General features: G+C 42.3%; 1 protein-coding gene across 1 annotated transcript in view; it reads left to right on the top strand.

Moving 5' to 3' along the window:
- The first annotated feature begins 6,077 nt into the window (after nt 1–6,077).
- The window catches only part of LOC149452882 (urokinase plasminogen activator surface receptor-like), a 76,842-nt gene continuing 61,945 nt past the window's right edge, over nt 6,078–20,974 (top strand). Inside the window, exon 1 of the mRNA XM_089688870.1 lies at nt 6,078–6,259. Within this exon, the coding sequence (XP_089544996.1) occupies nt 6,208–6,259 (52 nt within the window). The 5' untranslated portion in view covers nt 6,078–6,207. The remainder of the gene's footprint in view (nt 6,260–20,974) is intronic.

Here is a 20,974-nt window from a genome sequence, read left to right as displayed (position 1 = left end):
TAAAAAAAAAAAAAAAAGTTTTCAGGGACCTCAATGACTTTTATCTGAAATTTTTGAACTGGAAGAACCAGTTGTAGAAAACATGCCAGGTATACACATGCAGACACCTAGACACTGACATTTTCTGTGCGGTGGAGAATGGAATCCGCATTTGCAGCGTCATTATATGACGACATATTCAACATTTTTAGGAAGGTGGAGAAAGGGCTTAGCCAAAGATAAGACTGCTCCAACTACACCCTCAATCAAATAAAAAAAAATATATTTGAAATTCCAAAACTTTTAAACAGTGCAATGGACTTTTACTTGTTTTTGCAATGTTTTGCACACACTAAAAAATCATTTTAGGCCTAAAGATTACTTAAAATGCCCAAACATTATATATTTCTGAAGGCAGAGGCCCTGGAGAATAAAATAGTGGTAGTTCCAATTTTTTATGTCACACAATATTGGTTTATCAAGTGCAAAATTCCAGTAATAATCACTGTTAATTTTAGTGCACACAAACACAATATATTACCCATTTTTTTTGTAAAATATAAAAGATGAGAATTTTCTAAGTAAATAGATACTAAATGTAGCACTCTCCTAGTCAGCTAGGGGGAGCTAGAATCCAATTGTTAGCAAGGAGGGCTGAGTAGCAGCCTGGGTGGACAGCTAGCAGGGGTCAAATTGTGATCAGAGCTGAGAGGCTCTGTAGTCCAGCCCTCTGGAATTTCTCCCTGCTCTAGAACTTTGGAGAAAAGTCTGGTGGGTGGATCTAAGGAGTGGCCAGTCTGTACTTTTAGAGGTTCCTGGTCAATCCCCAACAGGAGGCTTGGCAAGGGGCCAGGACAACTTTTAAGAGTAACTGAGCCTGCTCAGCAATAGAGGAGTTGGATGGTTGGAGAGTGGAAGTTGAAGATGGAGTGAGGCTGGAGAGAGGAGCCTTGAAGGGTGCCCAGATGGAGAGGGGCTTACCTACAGGCAGTGGAGCTTGAAAGGAAGAAACCTCAGACCTTCACCAGTCCCCAGAGCGAGGACCATTTGTGTAGCAGGGAAGGAGCAATCCAGCTAGAAGGCCTGGTAGCAGCCACCGACCCACCAGCTGCACAGGAGAAGGAGTGAGTGAGTAGACCTGCACAACCAGGGCCAGAAAGGAGAAAGAAGCATTCTAGTGGGAGGCTGGATTAGCCTGCCACCCAGGACTGTTTCACAATATTTGCGGCAGATTCCGGATCCCCTGCTCAGGGATTCACCCAGAACATCTGGATCAGGAGTATTTAGAGCCTGGGGTGGTACTACAAGAGATGCTGGCTAGCTCTCCAGAAGAGACTGTTTGCTGTGACTACTTATACATAGTTCAGGAAGTTGTCCTCGGTTTCTTAGTTTCTTATACACCCTTTACTCTATTCAAGTTGAAATCCCCCTAACAAAATCCAAAAAACAAGTTCAAGGACTGGTTACTGACTCCTGAATGCAAGTTGATGTAGAAATACGTGTAGCCTAGCTGTGCAGGACTATAGGGGGACCCAAAACGTCAGCAACTCCTAAGGAGGTAGTGCTACACAAACATGTCAAGCCTTAAAATTGCATGGAATGGTACTTTAATTTTTCTATAGGCGAGGCTTTAAAAGCTCCTACAGGTAATCAGTTTAAAGTTAACCATAAATAATGGGCCTAGAATTTCTGCTTTCACTACAGTGTGTGCAATGCTGTGTATTGTAATCAACATGTTAATACATAGGTGCCCTGATGCATGTGTTTACGTTCATATGTGTGTGTATGTGCTTTTGTTTTGTCCCCATAGAGAGACCACTTTGTTTTGCCCCCACAAACACACCAATTTGCCCCCACAGAGAGACCGCTTTGTTTTGCCCCCATAGAGACACCGATTTGCCCCACAGAGAGACCGCTTTGTTTTGCCCCCACAGAGAGACCGCTTTGTTTTGCCCCCACAGAGTACAGAGCAGAGACACTGATTTGCCCCCACAGAGAGACCGCTTTGTTTTGCCCCCACAGAGATACCGATTTGCCCCCACAGAGAGACTGCTTTGTTTTGCCCCCACAGAGAGACCGCTTTGTTTTGCCCACACAGAGATACCGATTTGCCCCACAGAGAGACCTCTTTGTTTTGCCCCCACAGCACAGAGAGACACCGCTTTTTTTCCCCAGAGAGAGAGAGAGACTGTTTTGCCCCCACATCAACAAGAGCAAGAGACCAGCACACGAGTGTCCCACCCTTAGCCTCACATTTAAGTGCAGTATGCACCATCTGCTCCATCGAGTCCATCCGGCATCAGCCGCTCTGCTCCTAGCCTGTGTTTTTATAGTCTGGAGCCGTGCATGCACCATGACAATAATGTCATCACACACCTTGAAACCAACCACTGCATCCTCTGCTGGCCAAACACATCATCACAATGGTCTTGGACTCGGGTGGCTCTGGAACTGAGCATGCTCAGTTTCAAGCCGAGCCCTCGCAGCCATTTTTCACTGGCACTTTCTCCTGTTATGGGCATTTATGGGCAGGAGAAAAGTGCCAGGTTTTTACTGGCTGTCCATAAAATAATGGAAGGTTGGCAACACTGTCCCCATGGCAGTCCCAGACTTGCAGACGGGACAGTGCCAGGGATGGTTCAAGTATCTTTGTCTACACAGACGAAGTGTAATTTGCTGACTCTTACATTTAACACATTGACCCTGACTTTTGACTTTAAACTTGACCGTTGATCCTTATCTTGACCCGAATATTAACCCTGACATTGACCTAGATCAAGCCTTGATCAAGCTGTTTTTTTCTTTACGTTTTAATTTTTATCATTATTATTATTATTTTTTCCACACTTTTGTTTTTCACATTTTTCTCCTCTGGCAAGGATAGAGAGATACATTGTATCTTTCTCTCAATTTAGAGGAGAGAAAAAAACACATGGGTGGGCTGCACAGTGACTGCTCTGTGATAGCCAATTGGAGGCTAGCACAGCAATCAGGTGATTGAGTCCCAGTTCCCGTTCGTTAGTAGAAGAGTCAGGGACCTCGGTGAGATTCCAGTCTGTTGCTGGAAGGGTGCTGTGCTGCACGCTCCCAACACAATCCCTGGTACACATACTGTATATGTGGCTTCACACAGGAGAAGACCTACCTCAGTGAAGCTGCATATATGTGTACAGGTGGCGGGAAGGGGTTACAAATCTGAAACTCCAGCAAATGGCTGGGAATTCTGATTTTTCCACCCCACCGCCCTATCTTGGTGCCCTAAGGTGCCTTATGCTGGCGCCGGCCCTAAGTGCAGCCCAATAACCATGTGAGGGAGCCTGGGGGTGGGGGAAATGTTTCAGGAGTGTGTGAAAGCAATGGGGTGGCTATACGGCTGCCAGATCACATCCACCTGACAGCTGACAATCAACTTGTCAGAGTTTATACACATTCATGGCCCCCATAGCAAACAGGAGTGTATTCACAACCCCCCGCTACTGCCAATATATTCAACACATCAGTGACAGTGAAGGTGTAAAGTGGCTGAGGGTTATAGAAGGTCCTTTCATTTATCCTGGGCTCATTCTAGTGCAAAAAAGCACCTCAATAACCCTTTTATTTTACTTTAGAAAAAATAGTAATAAAGGTGAAAAAATTGAAAACAAAAAATTGAATAAACACCCAAAAAAGAACAGAAAACAAAAAGAAGACTAAACTAAACGAAATTGATAATTTTGCAGCAAAATGTAACATTTCACTAGAATAATTCTCTGCATTCCTAGTATTATCTTCATGCAATAGGATAAAAAAAAAGAATAGTAAAGGCCATGGAGTTAACACAACGTTGGACCAATAGACCAAATGTTAATGTATAAAAGTGGTATCCACTCTGATAGCTAGTGCATGCAGACTCCAAAGTAAGAGCTCATGCACACACAATATTTATAAGGGTGTTTGGCGCTTTTTCTTTTGCCTCTAAAGGCCCCTCCATGTCCGTTCACTCATAGGCATTTAGAGGAGTTTAGAGGCAGAAAAAAACCCTCTGGCAACACATCCAGAAGCAGTTGCGTTTTTGCAGAAAAAAGCACTTCAGGTGTGTAAACGCTTGTAAACTCGTGTAAATGCATCTAAATGCGCATTTGCACTAGGCAAATCAAGATCTTGAGCATCAATTCGTTTCAATGGCCAGAATTCTGGCCAATGGAATTAATTAATGCCCAAGCACTTGATGTACCTAAACATGTTTAAATGTATTTACACGCGTCAATCATTTTTAATGCAAAAACATGCTGACAGGAGAAATGGCGTGTAGGAGAGGTTAGCTAACAACCTGTGTGCAAGGGGCCCAAGGATTCCATTGTGTTTATTAAAAGGCAACTACTATCTTTGCAAAACCGTCTATCATCAACACGAGCTATACTCCATAAATGATCTTGTATGATCTTTTTCCACCTTTGACTGCCATTATATGGGCTTTCTAGCGCACCCTTCCCCCGAACGCCACATTGATGAATAGCATCATCCTGAAGAAGCACTAGCCGAAACACATAGAGTCAACCTCTGGCCACATCAATAAACACTGTACTCTGATTATCATAGACCTATATTGAGACATATGGGCAGCACAGTGGCTTAGTGGTTAGCACGTCTGCCTTGCAGTAAATGGGTCATAGGTTCAATTCCCGACCATGGCGCCTCCTTCATGGAGCTTGCATGTTCTCCCCGTGCTTGTGTGGGTTTCCTCTGGGTGCTCTGGTTTCCTCCCACACTCCAAAGACAAAAGTTGGTAGGTTAATTGGCTCCTGTCTAAATTGTCCTAGTTTCATCCCTGGCCGTGTGGGATCTCCTGCATGCTAGGGGTTGGGGAAAGACCTGGCAACCTACCCTGTAAAAATAATTGGTAAGAGAATTCATGGAAAAAGTCGCTTACGACGAGTGACGGTCCATGCAATCACCAAGGGTTGGATACGACTGAATGGATAGATATTTAGATAGATAGATAAATTGAGACATGGATTGTTGGATTTGCACTGATATGTAAATCAGAATAAACTGATAGCAATTATGGGATGGCCAGTAGGTGCTGATAATAGGAGGAAACAAAAATCTTTGCTTTCATGTGTGTGATTTTAACAGTTATCCTGGTTAAGATATAATAAAAATCATAACAGTGGTTTGTTCATTTCCCGAGAGGTGACATCCATTTTTGGTTGCCTGCTTTTATACTTTTTTTCGAATGTCACGTACTGCATTGACATACCCATTTGGACCCAGTCTCTCCAGACAGTGTGGTCACCTGCTGACTTGACACCATCCACAGGAAGTTTAACTCTTCAGTAAGTCACATAAGTTGACTCCAATGCTATTTTATTTCAGCTACTTTCATCACAGGATGTTTTTCCAGTCTTTTGAGTGTACAAAGACAATGACTTTCCTAAGCCCTGTCTCTATGAAGAACTAAAATTGACTGAGGGAACATGAAAGAAATGAGGAGGGTCTAGATAGAAGTGAACTAACTAGCACTAAACAGGACAGGGACACAGGGAGATACCAAATCACATAAGTAAACAAGTTGTAGTGGCCAAACACCACTACTAGATGTCAGCATACTACCGAACAATAACAACCTGATGCAGTTTAATACAAAATAGATAAAATATATTTAAGTGGGACAGAGCAGTGGGTCTGGGCAAGACTGACAGGTGAAGGACTGTGGACGGGGTTACTGGGTCACAGGGACGAGGACTAAAATGTTGGTAATTTTGTAATGTACATTAACACACTGCCTAATGACATTAGTAACATTAGCTAAAGCAAGTAGCTAGCTTTCACCTTCCTTTGGCTTACTGTAGTCTAATCGATGAAAGGAAGTTTCTGATTGTTGCTACCACAAAGCCCAGCTGTCTCCCTTAGTCATGTTTCCAGATCCATTTATTGTTGGGTTAGGGCTGAACAGCCAAATATCAGAACGTCTTATTCATCTTTGGGGAGGTGTCTCACCCATAAGTATCATAACTGTAAATTTGACTATTTTCTTTGCATATTTGGAAGGGGAGGGGGCAGGTCATTTGAACAAAAAAAAAGTGAGGAGTGTCGCTTTCATCGCCAAACCAGTTCTGTGTTATGTCCTCAATTCTGTAGAGCTCGTCTTTCAGCTGGGAGACAAGAGACACTTTAGGCTCCCCCCTACAGACCGTCCAACGTTGGCTGGGGGGAGATAGCCCACGGGACAAGGCTGGACACAAGGTGATGATGGCCCTTGTTTGGAGACTTCTGCTGCTCTGGGTCAACTTTGCACAAGGTAAGGGATGACCCTGCTAAGACTTGGATTGTCCAATATAGAAGCTGAGGCTCTTTGAGGTCTATTCACACACGGTAAAGGGTGACATTTAGCTCAGGCGTGTCTAATACAGAGCCTGAGACTCTTTGAGGTCTATTCTACATCCAGTGTTGAATTCTATTTGAGAGGTTATGGAATTTTGAGACTAGCTTGTAAAAATATTTGTCCCCATTTTAAAGGATCAATCCACCCAAAAGTGATATTTTGGTTATAGATGAAGCCTGATGGGCCATGTCAGCCCCTGGATTCTTACATGACTTGGATGCTTCAACAGTGAGATCTCCCAGCTTTGCCAAATCTTTTCCTGTCCTCTTGGGAGTTCTAAGTGTTCCATTTTGTGTGTTCAAGCTCCTCCTGTTACATTCTGCAGCAGGGATGGTGGAAATCTCTGATAATGGGCATAGTAGGTGTGCAGACTTGAGAACTCGGCACAGGGCTTCTGGGAACCCCATATAATGGAGACATCAGATGTCCAGACCCAGGAACTCAGCACAGGGATTGTGGATGCCCCTCATAATGGACACAGCACGTGGGCAGACCCAGGAACCCATGCAGAAATGGTGGGAACCCTTCATAATGGACACCGCGGGTGTACAGACCCAGTATCTTCATTCAGGGATGATGAGAACCCCTCATGATGGGCACAGCAGGTGTGCAGAGTCGGGAACTCAGTGTAGGGTAGGAGGAGCCCCTCATTATTGGGATAACAGATGTGCAGATCTTGGAGCTGAACACATGGATGATGGGAACCCCTTATAATGGGCACAGCAGGTGTGCTGCCTTGGTAACTCAGAACGACGATTGTGGATGCCTCTCATGATGGGTACAGCAGGTGTACAGATCTTGGAGCTCAGCACAAGAATGATGGAAACCACTTATAATGGGTACAGCAGACACAGCAGGTGTACAGTTGATAGAAAATGTTTTGGGGACCAAAGGGTCTACCCTTAAAAGAGGCTTAAAGGAGAGTACAGCAGGTGTATAGACCCCAGAACTGAGTGCAGGGAAGGTGGGAGCCCCCCGATAATGGACACATCAGGTGTGTAGACCCAAGAACTCAGCACAGAGATCTCACCAACACAATTCCTGGGAGAGGAGGAAGCTGTTCGGTAGATGAACTCTCCAGCATTTACCAAATACTGACCCTTTAGGTGTTAAGCAAAACCACACTAAAATCTTAACCAGCATGTTTTCAGAGTGTTGGAAGAAACCAGAGTATCCAGAGAAATCCCACACAAACACACAGATAACATGAAAACTCCATGCAGATGGTGTCCTGGTCTGGATTCAAAACAGGGACCCTAATGCTATGGCATCCGGTGTCGGAACAAAAATTGCTCATGGCTGATATTCTTGTCTATTTGGCACTCTGGCAGCCATTTCAATTCAATAGACTGCATTAATGCAACACATTAATGTGTCGGGTTTGAGAGTAAGGGACCACTAATTTTCATTCACGACAAGTGTACATTTTATTAAAGCAGTTGATGTTGTTAATTTGTTGTTCTAAAAATGCTTAGCCAAAAACAAACCTCACCTCCCTTTTTGAAAATATCAGCTCTGGTTCTCATGTTTATCTGATAGCATCAGTACTCTCCATGAACCAGGAGAAGTACCAGTCTTGTTCCAGTCATAAACCAGTCTTGTACCAACCATCTACCAATCATGTACTAGTGTTGTACCAGTCATATGGCAGTCCTGTACCAGTCATGTTCCATTCCTGTACCAGTCTTGTTCCAGTATTGTACCAATCATGTACCAGTCATGTGTCAATCATACTAGCTGTGTTCCAGTTATTTACCAGTTTTATACCAGTCATGTGCTTGTCTTGTTTCAATTTTGTACCAGGTATGCACCAATCTTGTACCATTCTTAAAGCAGTCTTGTTCCAGTCTTCTACGAATCATGTACCAGTCATGTACCAATCTTGTACCAGTCTTGTTCCAAATTTGTACCAGTCTTGTCCCAGTCATGTTCCAGTCCTAAAGCTGTTTTGTGCCAGTCTAGTACTAATCATGTACCAACCTTGTACCAGTCATGTACCAGTCTTGTTCCAGTTTTGTACCAGTTAGGTGTCAGTCCTGCACCAGTCTTGATCTAGTCTTAAAGCAGTCTTGTACGAGTCATGTACCAGTCTTGTTCCAGTCTTGTAGCAGTCATGTCCCAGCCTTGTTACAATTTTGTACTAGTTTTGTACCGGAAATGTTCCAGTCTAATACCAGTCTTGTATGAGCCTGGTTCTAGTTTTAAAGCAGTCTTGTTTCAGTCTTGTACCAATCATGTACTAATCATGTACCAGTCTCGTTCCAGTGTTGTACTAGTCTTTTTTCCAGTCATGTACCAGTCTTGTTCCAGTCATTTAGCAGTCTTATATAGGTCATGTGCTAATCTTGTTTAAAATTTATACCAGTCATCTACCAAACTTGTACCAGTCTTGTTCCAATCTTGTACCAGTTATGTATCAGTAATATCAGTCTTGTTCCAGTTATTTACCAGTTTTATACCATTCTTGCTCCTGTGTACCATTCTTGTTACCCTGTTCCACAATTAGAAAATACATTTGTAGATTTAATTAAATGTCTGCATTTTGCATGAGTTCAGGGTAACTTAAAAGGTAAAGATATTTAGCTAATCTCTATATTTGGGCTATGTATGCAGAGTCGCCATAACTATGTGTGATGGGGCCCCATAGCAGAACCATTTAGGGTCCCCTGTCTTTCTAATCTCCATCTCTGAATCAATTATTCTAACAATAAAGAATACTGTTTTCATAGCAATTTTAAGTAAAGTTCTAAACTATATATGTTCTGTACAACCATTTTATTCAAATGTATTTGCCAAATGCTATTGGTACCTGCATGAACCAATGAGTAACCAGATAGTGCTGGGCCCCCTGTGCTTCTGGGTTCTATAGCAGTTGCATGTTCTGCTATGGCTATACAGTTGCACTCTTGTATGCATGATTCAGTGCCGTCATAGGGCGTAGTACTTGCTACCTGGACTTTTATGTGCAAGGCATCACTGCCCATGTGATGTATGCACCTGCAAATATTTTGTTTGTAACCTAATGAAGAAAATGCTGTGTACCAATCTAACCTCTGCTGTAGAAGTATCTGAGTTGCTTGATTCCTGTTTCTTTTTAAAGTGAACCTGTGCTTTACCCATAAAAAACACAAACTATATTTATGCTAATTGATTGAAGCAGCTGCTAATTCTCAGCTCCACCATCTGTACAGGTCTTAATGGTGTGTTACCAAATCCATATCCATTAAGTCCACTAAGCATTTAAAGCCGAATTCCATTCAACCTATCAAAAAATAAAAGTCAGCAGCTACAAAAATTGTAGCTGCTGACTTTTAAGAAACAGCCACTTACCTGTCCCTCGGTCCTGTGGTGTGTCCCTTGCAGCTCGTTTCACCGGCCATCCTGTATCCCAGGAGGCCGGCATCTTCAGTGTGGGCACCCGGCTGTGATAGCTTGCGGCTTCACAGCCGGGTACCCACTGCGCATGCGCGAGTAGCGCTGTGCTTCGTGAATGATCCTGGGGCCTGTCACGTGTCTCAAAAGACTACAGGGAGGAGGGAGGGAGGACACCTTCTGCTTCCGATGCCTAGGCCATCAGAACGGAAGTGGGAGCGGGTACCTGTCAAATTCGGGTACCTGCTCCCCCCCGCTCCCCACAGGTGCCAATCCTTAATGGGGAGCGGGGGAGCAGTCCTTAAAGCCGAACTTCCCCTTTTGGGTGGAGCTCCGGTTTAAGTATTAAGACAGTAATAAGGGAACTGCCATTCATGACTTTAAAGTGGCAGTTCATGTTGCTGTCATTCTGATCTTGTCTTCCCTACATAGCAAGTCATTGACCCAGAACAAGCATGCGCACTGTGATGTCTAAAGAACCTGAATCCTGAAAGCTTGATCCAGCTAATGATTCTCTAGGGTTGATTTCACAGCTATGCATTGCAGTAAGACATGATAAAATGTGCATTTTACCGTGCTTTACTGTAAAGAAGAGTAAGGCATGGCCATGTGTTGTGGATGTGGTGATTCATTTAGAATGGCGCTCCAGTACACAGTACAGTAGGTACCAAAGGATCTGCACTGCAGCACACCACAACACTTATTCTGTGTGTTTCAGTGTGCCGCATTGATGTCTTAACACAACACATGTTAATGTGTAAAAAATCACACATAATGAGCAGAAGGGCCAGATGATTTGGCTTTAAATATAGTTTGAGTAACACAGACATTTTACTTGAGAGACACTGGTGCTTTAGCCATGCAGGTCATAAAGTATTGCACTTCATTCATGTAGATTGTGCGGTATTGGTGACCCATGGGAATGGTGATGTCACAGAGATAGGGCCTAGCTTTTGGCTGCTAGACCCAGATGTCACAGAGGAGGAAAACACATGTCACTCCATACTTGAATTTGTCAGGTATTGTGGTGGTTTCGGAGGAGGAATGTGAAGAGAAGGATTTGCTGGGAAGGTAAGTAAATGAATAAATATCTACCATCTCTGATCATCTTCTGTAGCATATCAGTAGTCTCTGACCATCTCTTGTAGCAAATCTACTGACCAAGACAAGCACCAATGCCAAAAATACTCCCTTCTTCTCTAAACCCTTAAAACATGGACCACTAAGAAAGGTTAGAGCCAAGATGCCAAATCATTTTTAAGAGGGTTGTAGGGAGCACATCAGTAGTCTCTGACCATCTCCTGTAGCATATCTACAGTCTGTGACCATTAAATGTAGCATATCCCTAGTCTCTGACCATCAAATATAGCATATGATCAGTCTCTGACCAAACTTGAAAGTAACAAGTATTGTGATGGTTTTCAGGATGGTTGCGAGAGAGGGACTGCTGGTAAGGTAAGTGGATGAGGGCCAGGGGACCACTTTCCAGGCCAGGTTAATTGATTGGCTACCATGCCCAGTTGCACCAGATTTTGTGTTTTAGTATATCATCCCCAGTGTCTCTTTAATAATAGCATGTAGCGGAGTGCTCCATTAAAATACATCTGATGTAATGACATGCCGATACACAAATGTCTGGAATTCCCTAGCTTTAGAGACGTCACCTGTGAAATACATTTCTGAGAACTTCACTCTGGAACTTTTTGTTTTAGCTTGATTATATCATGCCAGCGACAGTATGGTGCACACACTTGGAAATAAAGCAAGGGGCCCAGAATTGTGACCTGTATTTACTCCCTATATAACCATAAATAAAAGGTTTTACCTGCTATGCAACCCTATGCAACTCATTATTGAACAAGACAAGCACATATACCAAAAATACTCCCTTCCTGTCCTAAACCCCTAAAATATGCACCTCTCTAAGAAGGGTTAGAGCCCAGATGCCCAGCCTGTAGCCCAGGGGTCGTGTGTGTCCCTTTGTTGCCCTTGCAGAATGTAGTCTGTGTTTGGGTGCTTATTTAAGCCAGTAAAGAAAAAACAATATTTAGATTGGATTTTAGTAGTTAATTGGTTTAGTTATCATCTTCACACTATCTTAACATTTTCTGTTACAAGTGTGAAAGCGCCATCTCCAAGCATCCAGAGAGCTTCCCAAGTGTGTTTGCCCATCGTGAGAGAGATTGGCAGTTGAAATTGAATTGTCCTGGCAATGAAGGAGATGGTTTAGTGATGCATAAATAAACAGGTTCTAAGGATTCTGCAGAACTGAGTGTCCTACCTAATACACACAAGATCTGGTCCTACATGCTTGCTGCCTACTCTGTTGGCCGATGTAATCTGGGTGCATAGTTTGGCCATACATGTTGGTGGAACACGACCAAAGTTATATGAAGATCTGGTCACTTTCACAATTATCTGGTGGTTGGGGACGTCTCATTCATTATTTGGACTTTATAATATATATAATCTTTTATATCCATATGTGTTGTTGCACACTAAAATATTTTGCATTAGGAAGGGGTAGTTTTTGGTGAGCGCTCACCTTTATTTATTCAATATTAACATTTTCTGTGTTGTCCATATTTTTTTTTATCTTTTATAATGGATCTTGCTAAGATAAATATCAGATGTAGCACAAGTCCTTTTTGAAGAGGTCTGTAGTGAGCACAGTTGGAGCACATCTGCAGTCTATGATCATCTTCTGTAACATACTGTATCTACAGTCTATGACCATCAAATGCTGCATATCTACAGTTTCAGGCCAGCTCTTGTATCATGTCTACCATTTCTGATCATCTTCTGTAGCATATCTACCATCTCTGACCATCAAATGTAGCATATCTCTAGTCTCTGACTAACTCTTGTATCATATCTGCAGTCTCTGATCATCTCCTGTAGCATAACTACCGTTTCTGACCAACTTCTGTACCATATCTACAGTCACTAACCATCAAATGTAGCATATCCCTAGTCTCTGACTATATTCTGTAGCATACCTGCAGTCTCTGACCATCAAATGTAGCATATCTGTAGTCTTTGTCCATCTCTTGTGTCATATCTGCAGTTTATGACCATCAAATGTAGTATATGTACAGTCTCTGACCATCAAATGTAGCATATCTCTAGTCTCTGACTATCTCTTGTATCATATCTGCAGTCTCTGATCATCTCCTGTAGCATAACTACCATTTCTGACCAACTTCTGTACCATATCTACAGTCACTAATCATAACTGCAGTCTCTGACCATCAAATGTAGCATACAGTTGCAAGAAAAAGTATGTGAACCCCTTGGGATTATGTGGAGTTTGGCATGAATTGGGCATAAAATGTGCTCTGAACGTCATCTAAGTCACAACAATAGAAGAACACAGTCTGCTGAACATAATACTACACAAACATTAGATGTTGCCATGGTTTAATTGCACATAACATGTAAACATTCACAGTGCAGGGAGGAAAAAGTATGTGAACCTTTGGACTTAATAACTGGTTGACCCTCCTTTGGCAGCAATAACCTCAACCAAATGTTTCCTGTAGTTGCAGATCAGACCTGCACAACGATCTGGAGTAATTTTGGACCACTCCTCTTCACAAAACTGTTTCAGTGTAGCAATATTCTTGGGATGTCTGGTGTGAATCGCTCTCTTAAGGTCATACCACAGCATTTCAATTGGATTGAGGTCAGGACTCTGACTGGGCCACTCCAGAAGGCGTATTCTGTACTTTTGCAGCCATTGTTTTGTTGAATTACTTGTATGCTTTGGGTCATTGTCCTGTTGCATCACCCATCCTCTGCGGAGTTTCAGTTGGCGGACAGATGGTCGTACGTTTTCCTGCAAAATGTCTTGATAAACTCTGGAATTCATTTTCCCATCAATGACAACAATCCGTCCAGGCCCTGAGGCAGCAAAGCAGCCCCAAACCATGATGCTCCCTCCGCCATGTTTTACAGTGGGGATGAGGTTTTGATGTTGGTGTGCTGGGCCTTTTTTTCTCCACACATAGTGTTGTGTGTTCTTCCCAAACAACTCAATCTTGGTTTCATCTGTCCACAGTATATTTTGCCAGTAGTGCTGTGGAACATCCAGGTGCTCTTTTGCAAACTTCAAACGTGCTGCAATATTCTTTTTGGACAGCAATGGCTTCCTCCGTGGTGTCCTCCCATGTACTCCATTCTTGTTTAATGTTTTCCTTATTGTAGATGTGTCAACAAAAATGTTAGCATGTGCCAGAGATTTCTGTAGGTCTTTAGCTGACACTCTGGGACTCTTCTTTACCTCATGCAGCATTCTGCGCTGTGCTCTTGCAGTCATTTTTACAGGACGGCCCCACCAAGGGAGAGTAGCAACAGTGCTAAACTTTCTCCATTTGTAGACAGTCTGTCTTACCGTGGACACATGAACATCAAGGCTTTTGGAGATACTTTTGTAACCCTTTCCAGCTTCATGCAAGTCAACAATTCTTGATCGTAGGTCTTCTGAGAGCTCTTTTCAGAGTGGCATGGTTCACATCAGACAGTGCTTCTTGAAACCAGTAAACCCAAAACAGGTGTGTGTTTTTTAAGGGCAGGACAGCTGTCAGCAACACATCCAATATCATCACACTGATTGGAGTCAAGGTTGGCTCACTCCTGGCTCCAATTAGCTCTGGGAGAAGTCATTAAGCTAGGGCCTCACATACTTTTTCCTCCCTGCACTGTGAATGTTTACATCTTATGTGCAATTAAACCATGGCAACATCTAATGTTTGTGTAGTATTATGTTCAGCAGACTGTGTTCTTCTATTGTTGTGACTTAAATGACGTTCAGAGCACATTTTATGCCCAATTCATGCAAAACTCCACGTAGTCCCAAGGGGTTCACATACTTTTTTTGCAACTGTATCTGTAGTCTGTGACCATCTCTTGTGTCATATCTACAGTCTCTGACCATCAAATGTAGCATATCCCTAGTATCTGACCATATTCTGTAGTTTATCTGCAGTCTCTGAACATCAAATGTAAAATGTATAGCATATCTACTAGCATATCTACTGTCTATGACCATCTTTTGTAGCATATATACACTCTCTGACCATCTCCTGTAGTATATCCAATGTTTCTGACCATCAAATGTAGCATATCTGTAGTCTCTGACCATCAATGTAGCATATGCCTAGCCTCTGACCATATTCTGTAGCATAATTCCAGTCTCAGTCTAATCGCAACATACAAAGGGACATATATCAGATCTGCGGAACCCCAGAATTGTGTTTAAATCCCAGGACAGTCCATTGGAGTTGGGAACTGTTAAGAAATTTGTTTAATGCCTTACCAACGGCCATATAAGTGTAATGTGGTATATAAGGCATATAAATGTACCTTCAGTCTTCAAAACCTCCACTTCCATGTTTGTGAGTGAGTGTGCCTAGACACTTATAGCTGTATATCTACATTGTGACATCTCAAGCACCACACCTGAATTGTATAGAGAAGCACAGAGACCCAGTGGTGACATCACAGGGGTCTAAAATTAGCTATGTAATTGTTTAATGCTTCATTTAAACATTTCATTGGCATGTTGATGGAGGATGGGGGGGCATGGATAGGGAGAATATCAGTACAATAAATGTTGACGTTAAGTAATCACAGAAACACATCTGCTTTGTTTCAAGTGAATATTACTGTTTTAACATGAAGAGAAAGGCTCTGTCTTTTTATGTTTTCCTCCATTATGACAGGTCTGTTCTTCACCAGCTAGCATGCAGTTACTAGATAATAACGGAGCTATTCATGTAATTATCGCCTCCATCCAAGTGGAAGCGCGTCCATTGATGTGCAGCGCCGGCTGAAGAATTTTTCATCTGTTTTCATATTACAAACCATATTATCTGACAATGCGTTGTCTGTTATGGCTGGAAGAGATAAGACACTTTGCTTATACTTCTCCCTACTTTAAATTAATTTCACATGAAAACAATGCTTTTTGCTCATACTTACAAAGAGGATGGATTTATTGTTGGTATGTTTGTTTTGAAAATTGTTTTATTAAACTTTAGAAATAAATAAAAGGAAAAAAAAATAGAAGAATACAATAAAACAAAATAAGCAAGAGAACCCTGAAGGTAGGATTAAAAACATCAATACAAAAAACAAATAAAGGGTATGGTGCTTGACTGCATGTAAGTGCATAAACACCTTATGTGTTAAATGTAAACAATTAAAAGAAGTAGATAAAAAAAGAGCCTTAGAAAAATGAAAGGCAGCCAACAATACAGTTGCAAGAAAAAGTATGTGAACCCCTTAGGATTACGTGGAGATTTGCATGAATTGGGCATAAAATGTGCTCTGAACGTCATCTAAGTCACAACAATAGAAGAGCACAGTCTGCTGAACATAATACTACACAAACATTAGATGTTGCCATGGTTTAATTGCACATAACATGTAAACATTCACAGTGCAGGGAAGAAAAAGTATGTGAACCTTTGGACTTAATAACTGGTTGACCCTCCTTTGGCAGCAATAACCTCAACCAAATGTTTCCTGTAGTTGCAGATCAGACCTGCACAATGATCTGGAGTAATTTGGGACCACTCCTCTTCACAAAACTGTTTCAGTGTAGCAATATTCTTGGGATGTCTGGTGTGAATCGCTCTCTTAAGGTCATGCCACAGCATTTCAATCGGGTTGAGGTCAGGACTCTGACTGGGCCACTCCAGAAGGCGTATTCTGTGCTGTTGCAGCCATTGTTTTGTTGAATTACTTGTATGCTTTGGGTCATTGTCCTGTTGCATCACCCATCCTCTGCGGAGCTCCAGTTGGCGGACAGATGGTCGTACGTTTTCCTGCAAAATGTCTTGATAAACTCTGGAATTCATTTTCTCATCAATGACAACAATCCGTCCAGGCCCTGAGGCAGCAAAGCAGCCCCAAACCATGATGCTCCCTCCGCCATGTTTTACAGTGGGGATGAGGTTTTGATGTTGGTGTGCTGTGCCTTTTTTTCTCCACACATAGTGTTGTGTGTTCTTCCCAAACAACTCAATCCTGGTTTCATCTGTCCACAGTATATTTTGCCAGTAGTACTGTGGAACATCCAGGTGCTCTTTTGCAAACTTCAAACGTGCTGCAATATTCTTATTGGACAGCATTGGCTTCCTCCGTGGTGTCCTCCCATGTACTCCATTCTTGTTTAATGTTTTCCTTATTGTAGATGTGTCAACAAAAATGTTAGCATGTGCCAGAGATTTCTGTAGGTCTTTAGCTGACACTCTAGGATTCTTCTTTACCTCATGCAGCATTCTGCGCTGTGCTCTTGCAGTCATTTTTACAGGACAACCTCGCCTAGGGAGAGTAGAAACAGTGCTAAACTTTCTCCATTTGTAGACAGTCTGTCTTACCGTGGACACATGAACATCAAGGCTTTTGGAGATACTTTTGTAATCTTTTCCAGCTTCATGCAAGTCAACAATTCTTGATCGTAGGTCTTCTGAGAGCTCTTTTCTGTGAGGCATGGTTCACATCAGACAGTGCTTCTGGAACCCAGTAAACCCAAAACAGGTGTGTGTTTTTTAAGGGCAGGACAGCTGTCAGCAACACATCCAATATCATCACACTGATTGGAGTCAAGGTTGGCTCACTCCTGGCTCCAATTAGCTCTGGGAGAAGTCATTAAGCTAGGGCCTCACATACTTTTTCCTCCCTGCACTGTGAATGTTTACATCTTATGTGCAATTAAACCATGGCAACATCTAATGTTTGTGTAGTATTATGTTCAGCAGACTGTGTTCTTCTATTGTTGTGACTTAGATGACATTCAGAGCACATTTTATGCCCAATTCATGCAAAACTCCACGTAATCCCAAGGGGTTCACATACTTTTTCTTGCAACTGTATATAAGAACACAGAAAATAATAAGGGAATTAATGTAAGGAAAAGGGGTGCTTAAATCTCAGTGTTCATGTTTCCTGGCAATTTCCAGTAGCTTCTTTTTCTGATTATTATTATTAGTAATAAATATTATTATTAGTGTAATATATTATACAGGAATTATTATTATTATTGTTATTATTATTATTATTGTATTATTATATTCTACAGAAGTTATTATTATTTTAAAAATTAATATTATAATTATTAATATTGTTATTATTATTATTGTTGTATTATTATATCATGTAGGAATTATTGGAGTGTGTGTTCCTAGGAATGCTGTATTTGCATGCAGACCACCCTAGGTAATGCCTACATGTAATGCTGATTCTCCATGATTGAAATAACTAATATTCAATGAATGAAAGGGGTGGGCTAGGGCCAAGGAGGAAAACGCTAGATGACGCAGGGGGGTTTATTTACTAAAGCTGGAGAGTCCAAAATCAGACTCCCTTCTGCATAGAAACCAATCAGCTTCTAACCTCAGCTTGTTCAATGAAGCTTTGGCAATGAAACCTGGAAGCTGATTGGTTTCTATGTAGAAGGGAGTCTGATTTTGGACTCTCCAGCTTTAGTAAATAAACCCCAGGATGTCCTCCAGCCAGGAAATGAGGAAAGCCTATCTCTCTTGCAGCAGCTTCAAATGCACGCTGTGAGAAGCTCACAGTGTGCGCATACATCAGAGAAAGCAATTTCAGTTGAGAGAAAGAGAAGACTGTACAACTGAGCTAGAGTTAAGGGAAGACTTGGGACAGATTGTAAAGCTTGAAGTTGTTTTGTGCACAGCAAATCACCTTTTCTTCTGCAAGGAAACCTTTGACATTTATTAGACATTTACACTGACACACAGGAGGTACAGAGAGAAGTAAACCCTCCCTTACAGGTTGTCTGCTTACATTCCATACCAGATACAATTAGTTAAGGTTTCTGTCTGCCTTATTTGCTGCCATAAACATTGTTTTCAAATGTATTTTATGTAAAAGAAAAAAAATCATGCTGCTGCAGCTCTTGTGTCGTGTCATTACATTAGTAATAATAAAATACTGGTACTAATAGTAAAAATAATAGCAAACAAAAAGTAAAATAATGGTATTATACCCTGCTTAAAGTGATTGTAAACCCTTACATATACCCAGTGAAGTGACAGGCCTCAAGTGATACACAGAGATCAAAAAATCCTGCTACTTACGTTGTACCTGTTTATCCCTGTTGTACCCTCTCTTCTCTACATCCACTCAAAGTCCAAAATTTACAAAGCTTGTCTTAGAGTTCAGAAAAAGGGGGCGGAGAGAGCTGATGTTATACTCTGCAGAGCTCAGTGAGGAGAGTTGTGAGAGCTGATTGGAGGGATGGGACACACCCTCCTCCACACAGCACACAGGAATAGAGCCAAGGGTGTCAATCAGCTGGTGCTTCCTCCCCTGTCACCATTTTTCTCTTGGTGTCAAGAAAACTTGCCAGAAGTGACTTACTGAGACAAGTACGCACTATAAAGGGTTATGCTTTGTTCATATTTCATGTCTGAGAATAACAGCCACTTCAGAATGGGGGCTACTTTTTTTGCTAAGGTCCTTTTCAGCTGCAAACAAGAGAAAGAAGAGATGTGTTTATGTTACTTGAATTACAGTGACTCTTGTGACTCCTCTCGGCATCCCCTGCACCCCTAACGTCTGTTACTGAATTTACTCCTACTAATAAAAAAAAATGCCTCAAATGATAGAAAAATATGTTATTTAACCTCCACCAGTGGTGTATTTAGGTTTTGTGCTGCCCTAGGCAACACAAAAATTGGCCCCCCGCATGGAGAGACCCTGACACCGACCAACACCCCCCTCCCCCACGAAGAGTGTCTGACATTGACCAACAAAACCCCAGCCCAAACCTACCTGAGAGCCTTCCACTACCACCGCCCCCCATACCCTGGCAACCCCCTCCACCCCGGTTAGAGAGAAGACACTCAGACATCCCCAGGAACAAGAGTCAAGCCCTGTATTCACCATCAACCAGCCCGCAGCCTCTATCAGATCCCACCTGGTCCCCATGCTGCATGTGTCCCTCCTTCCATCCCTTCTTTAGGGGAGCGGCACTGCCCCCCTGAAAAATGCTGCTGCCCCCCTGAAAGATGCCACCCTAGGCAAATGCCTTGTTTGTCTTGTGGTAAAATACACCCCTGACCTCCACACGTGGAAAAACTATTCAAAGAAAAAAACGGAGTTGCGCTCAACGCATGCATCAATACCACTATTGGCCAAAACTAAACCGTTATTTCACTTCAGTAAAATCACATACAGTATGTAAGTACAGAAAGGCTCTTGCGTCAGGGTTAAAAAAATAGAGGAAATATATCTTCAACATAAGTCATGCCACAGGAGGTTGCAAAGATATGTTACAGGGGTTCACACTCGGTAACCCTGTATTCCAGGGGTCTCAAAACTTTCTAAACAAACTGCCAGTTTACTGTCCTTCAGACTTAAGGGGGCTGGACTGTGGTAAGTGGGAATAAATAATGCTCCATCATTGGTGTCAGTGAGAGGAATTGTGCCCCATCATTGGTGTCACTGGGGGGAATTGTGCCCCATGATTGGTGTCATGGGGCCCCATTGTTGGTGTTATTGGGAGGAATTATGCCCCATTGTTGGTGTCATTGGAAGGAAGTGTGCCCCAACGTTGGTGCTATTGGACCCCATTGTTGGTGTCATTAGAAGGAATTGTTCTCTATCTTTGGTGTCATAGGGTCCCATTGTTGGTGTCATTGGGAGGAATTGTGCCCCTTTGTTAATGTCATTGGGAGGAATTATGCCCCATTGTTGGTGTCAGTGGGATAAATTCTACACCATCATGTGTGTCAGTGGGGGGAATTATGCCCCATTATTGGATGAAAATAGTGTCCCAAAGGCTGGATAAAAGCAAGCAAAGGGCAGAATTTATTCCCCGGGCCACAGATTGGAGACCACTGCTCTATTCTATCAATAGGCATGGACTATAATCTAAGGATACAGTGATTACTGAAGGGCTTAAAGTATATGTAAACCTTCACCCTGTAAAACAACCCATTCCATTTAAAATAGAAATGAAAGGCAAAACATTTGTGTATAGATTAAAAAAAATATTATAAAATGTTTTCCCTTTTTAATAAGTGACCACATTCCCTCTGTTCTAAGCTGGGGGAGAAGAAACAGCAGTACTCTGGTCTTCTTAGTAAATGGGTGTACAGGGGGGAAGGGTGTCAGTGCAAGTCTGATCATTGGAGGAGAGCAGGCTGAGTTTTCAGCATAGCTAGAGAACTGACCATGCTGTGTTCACCTACTTAATGTGGTCAGTTTTTAATAGGAAATCACACG

The sequence above is a fragment of the Staurois parvus genome, unplaced genomic scaffold, assembly GCF_062004578.1.
Source record: "Staurois parvus isolate SC_StPar_1 unplaced genomic scaffold, SC_StPar_1.0 ptg000457l, whole genome shotgun sequence".
NCBI lineage: Eukaryota > Metazoa > Chordata > Amphibia > Anura > Ranidae > Staurois > Staurois parvus.
This window is presented reverse-complemented; position numbering and strand designations above follow the sequence as displayed.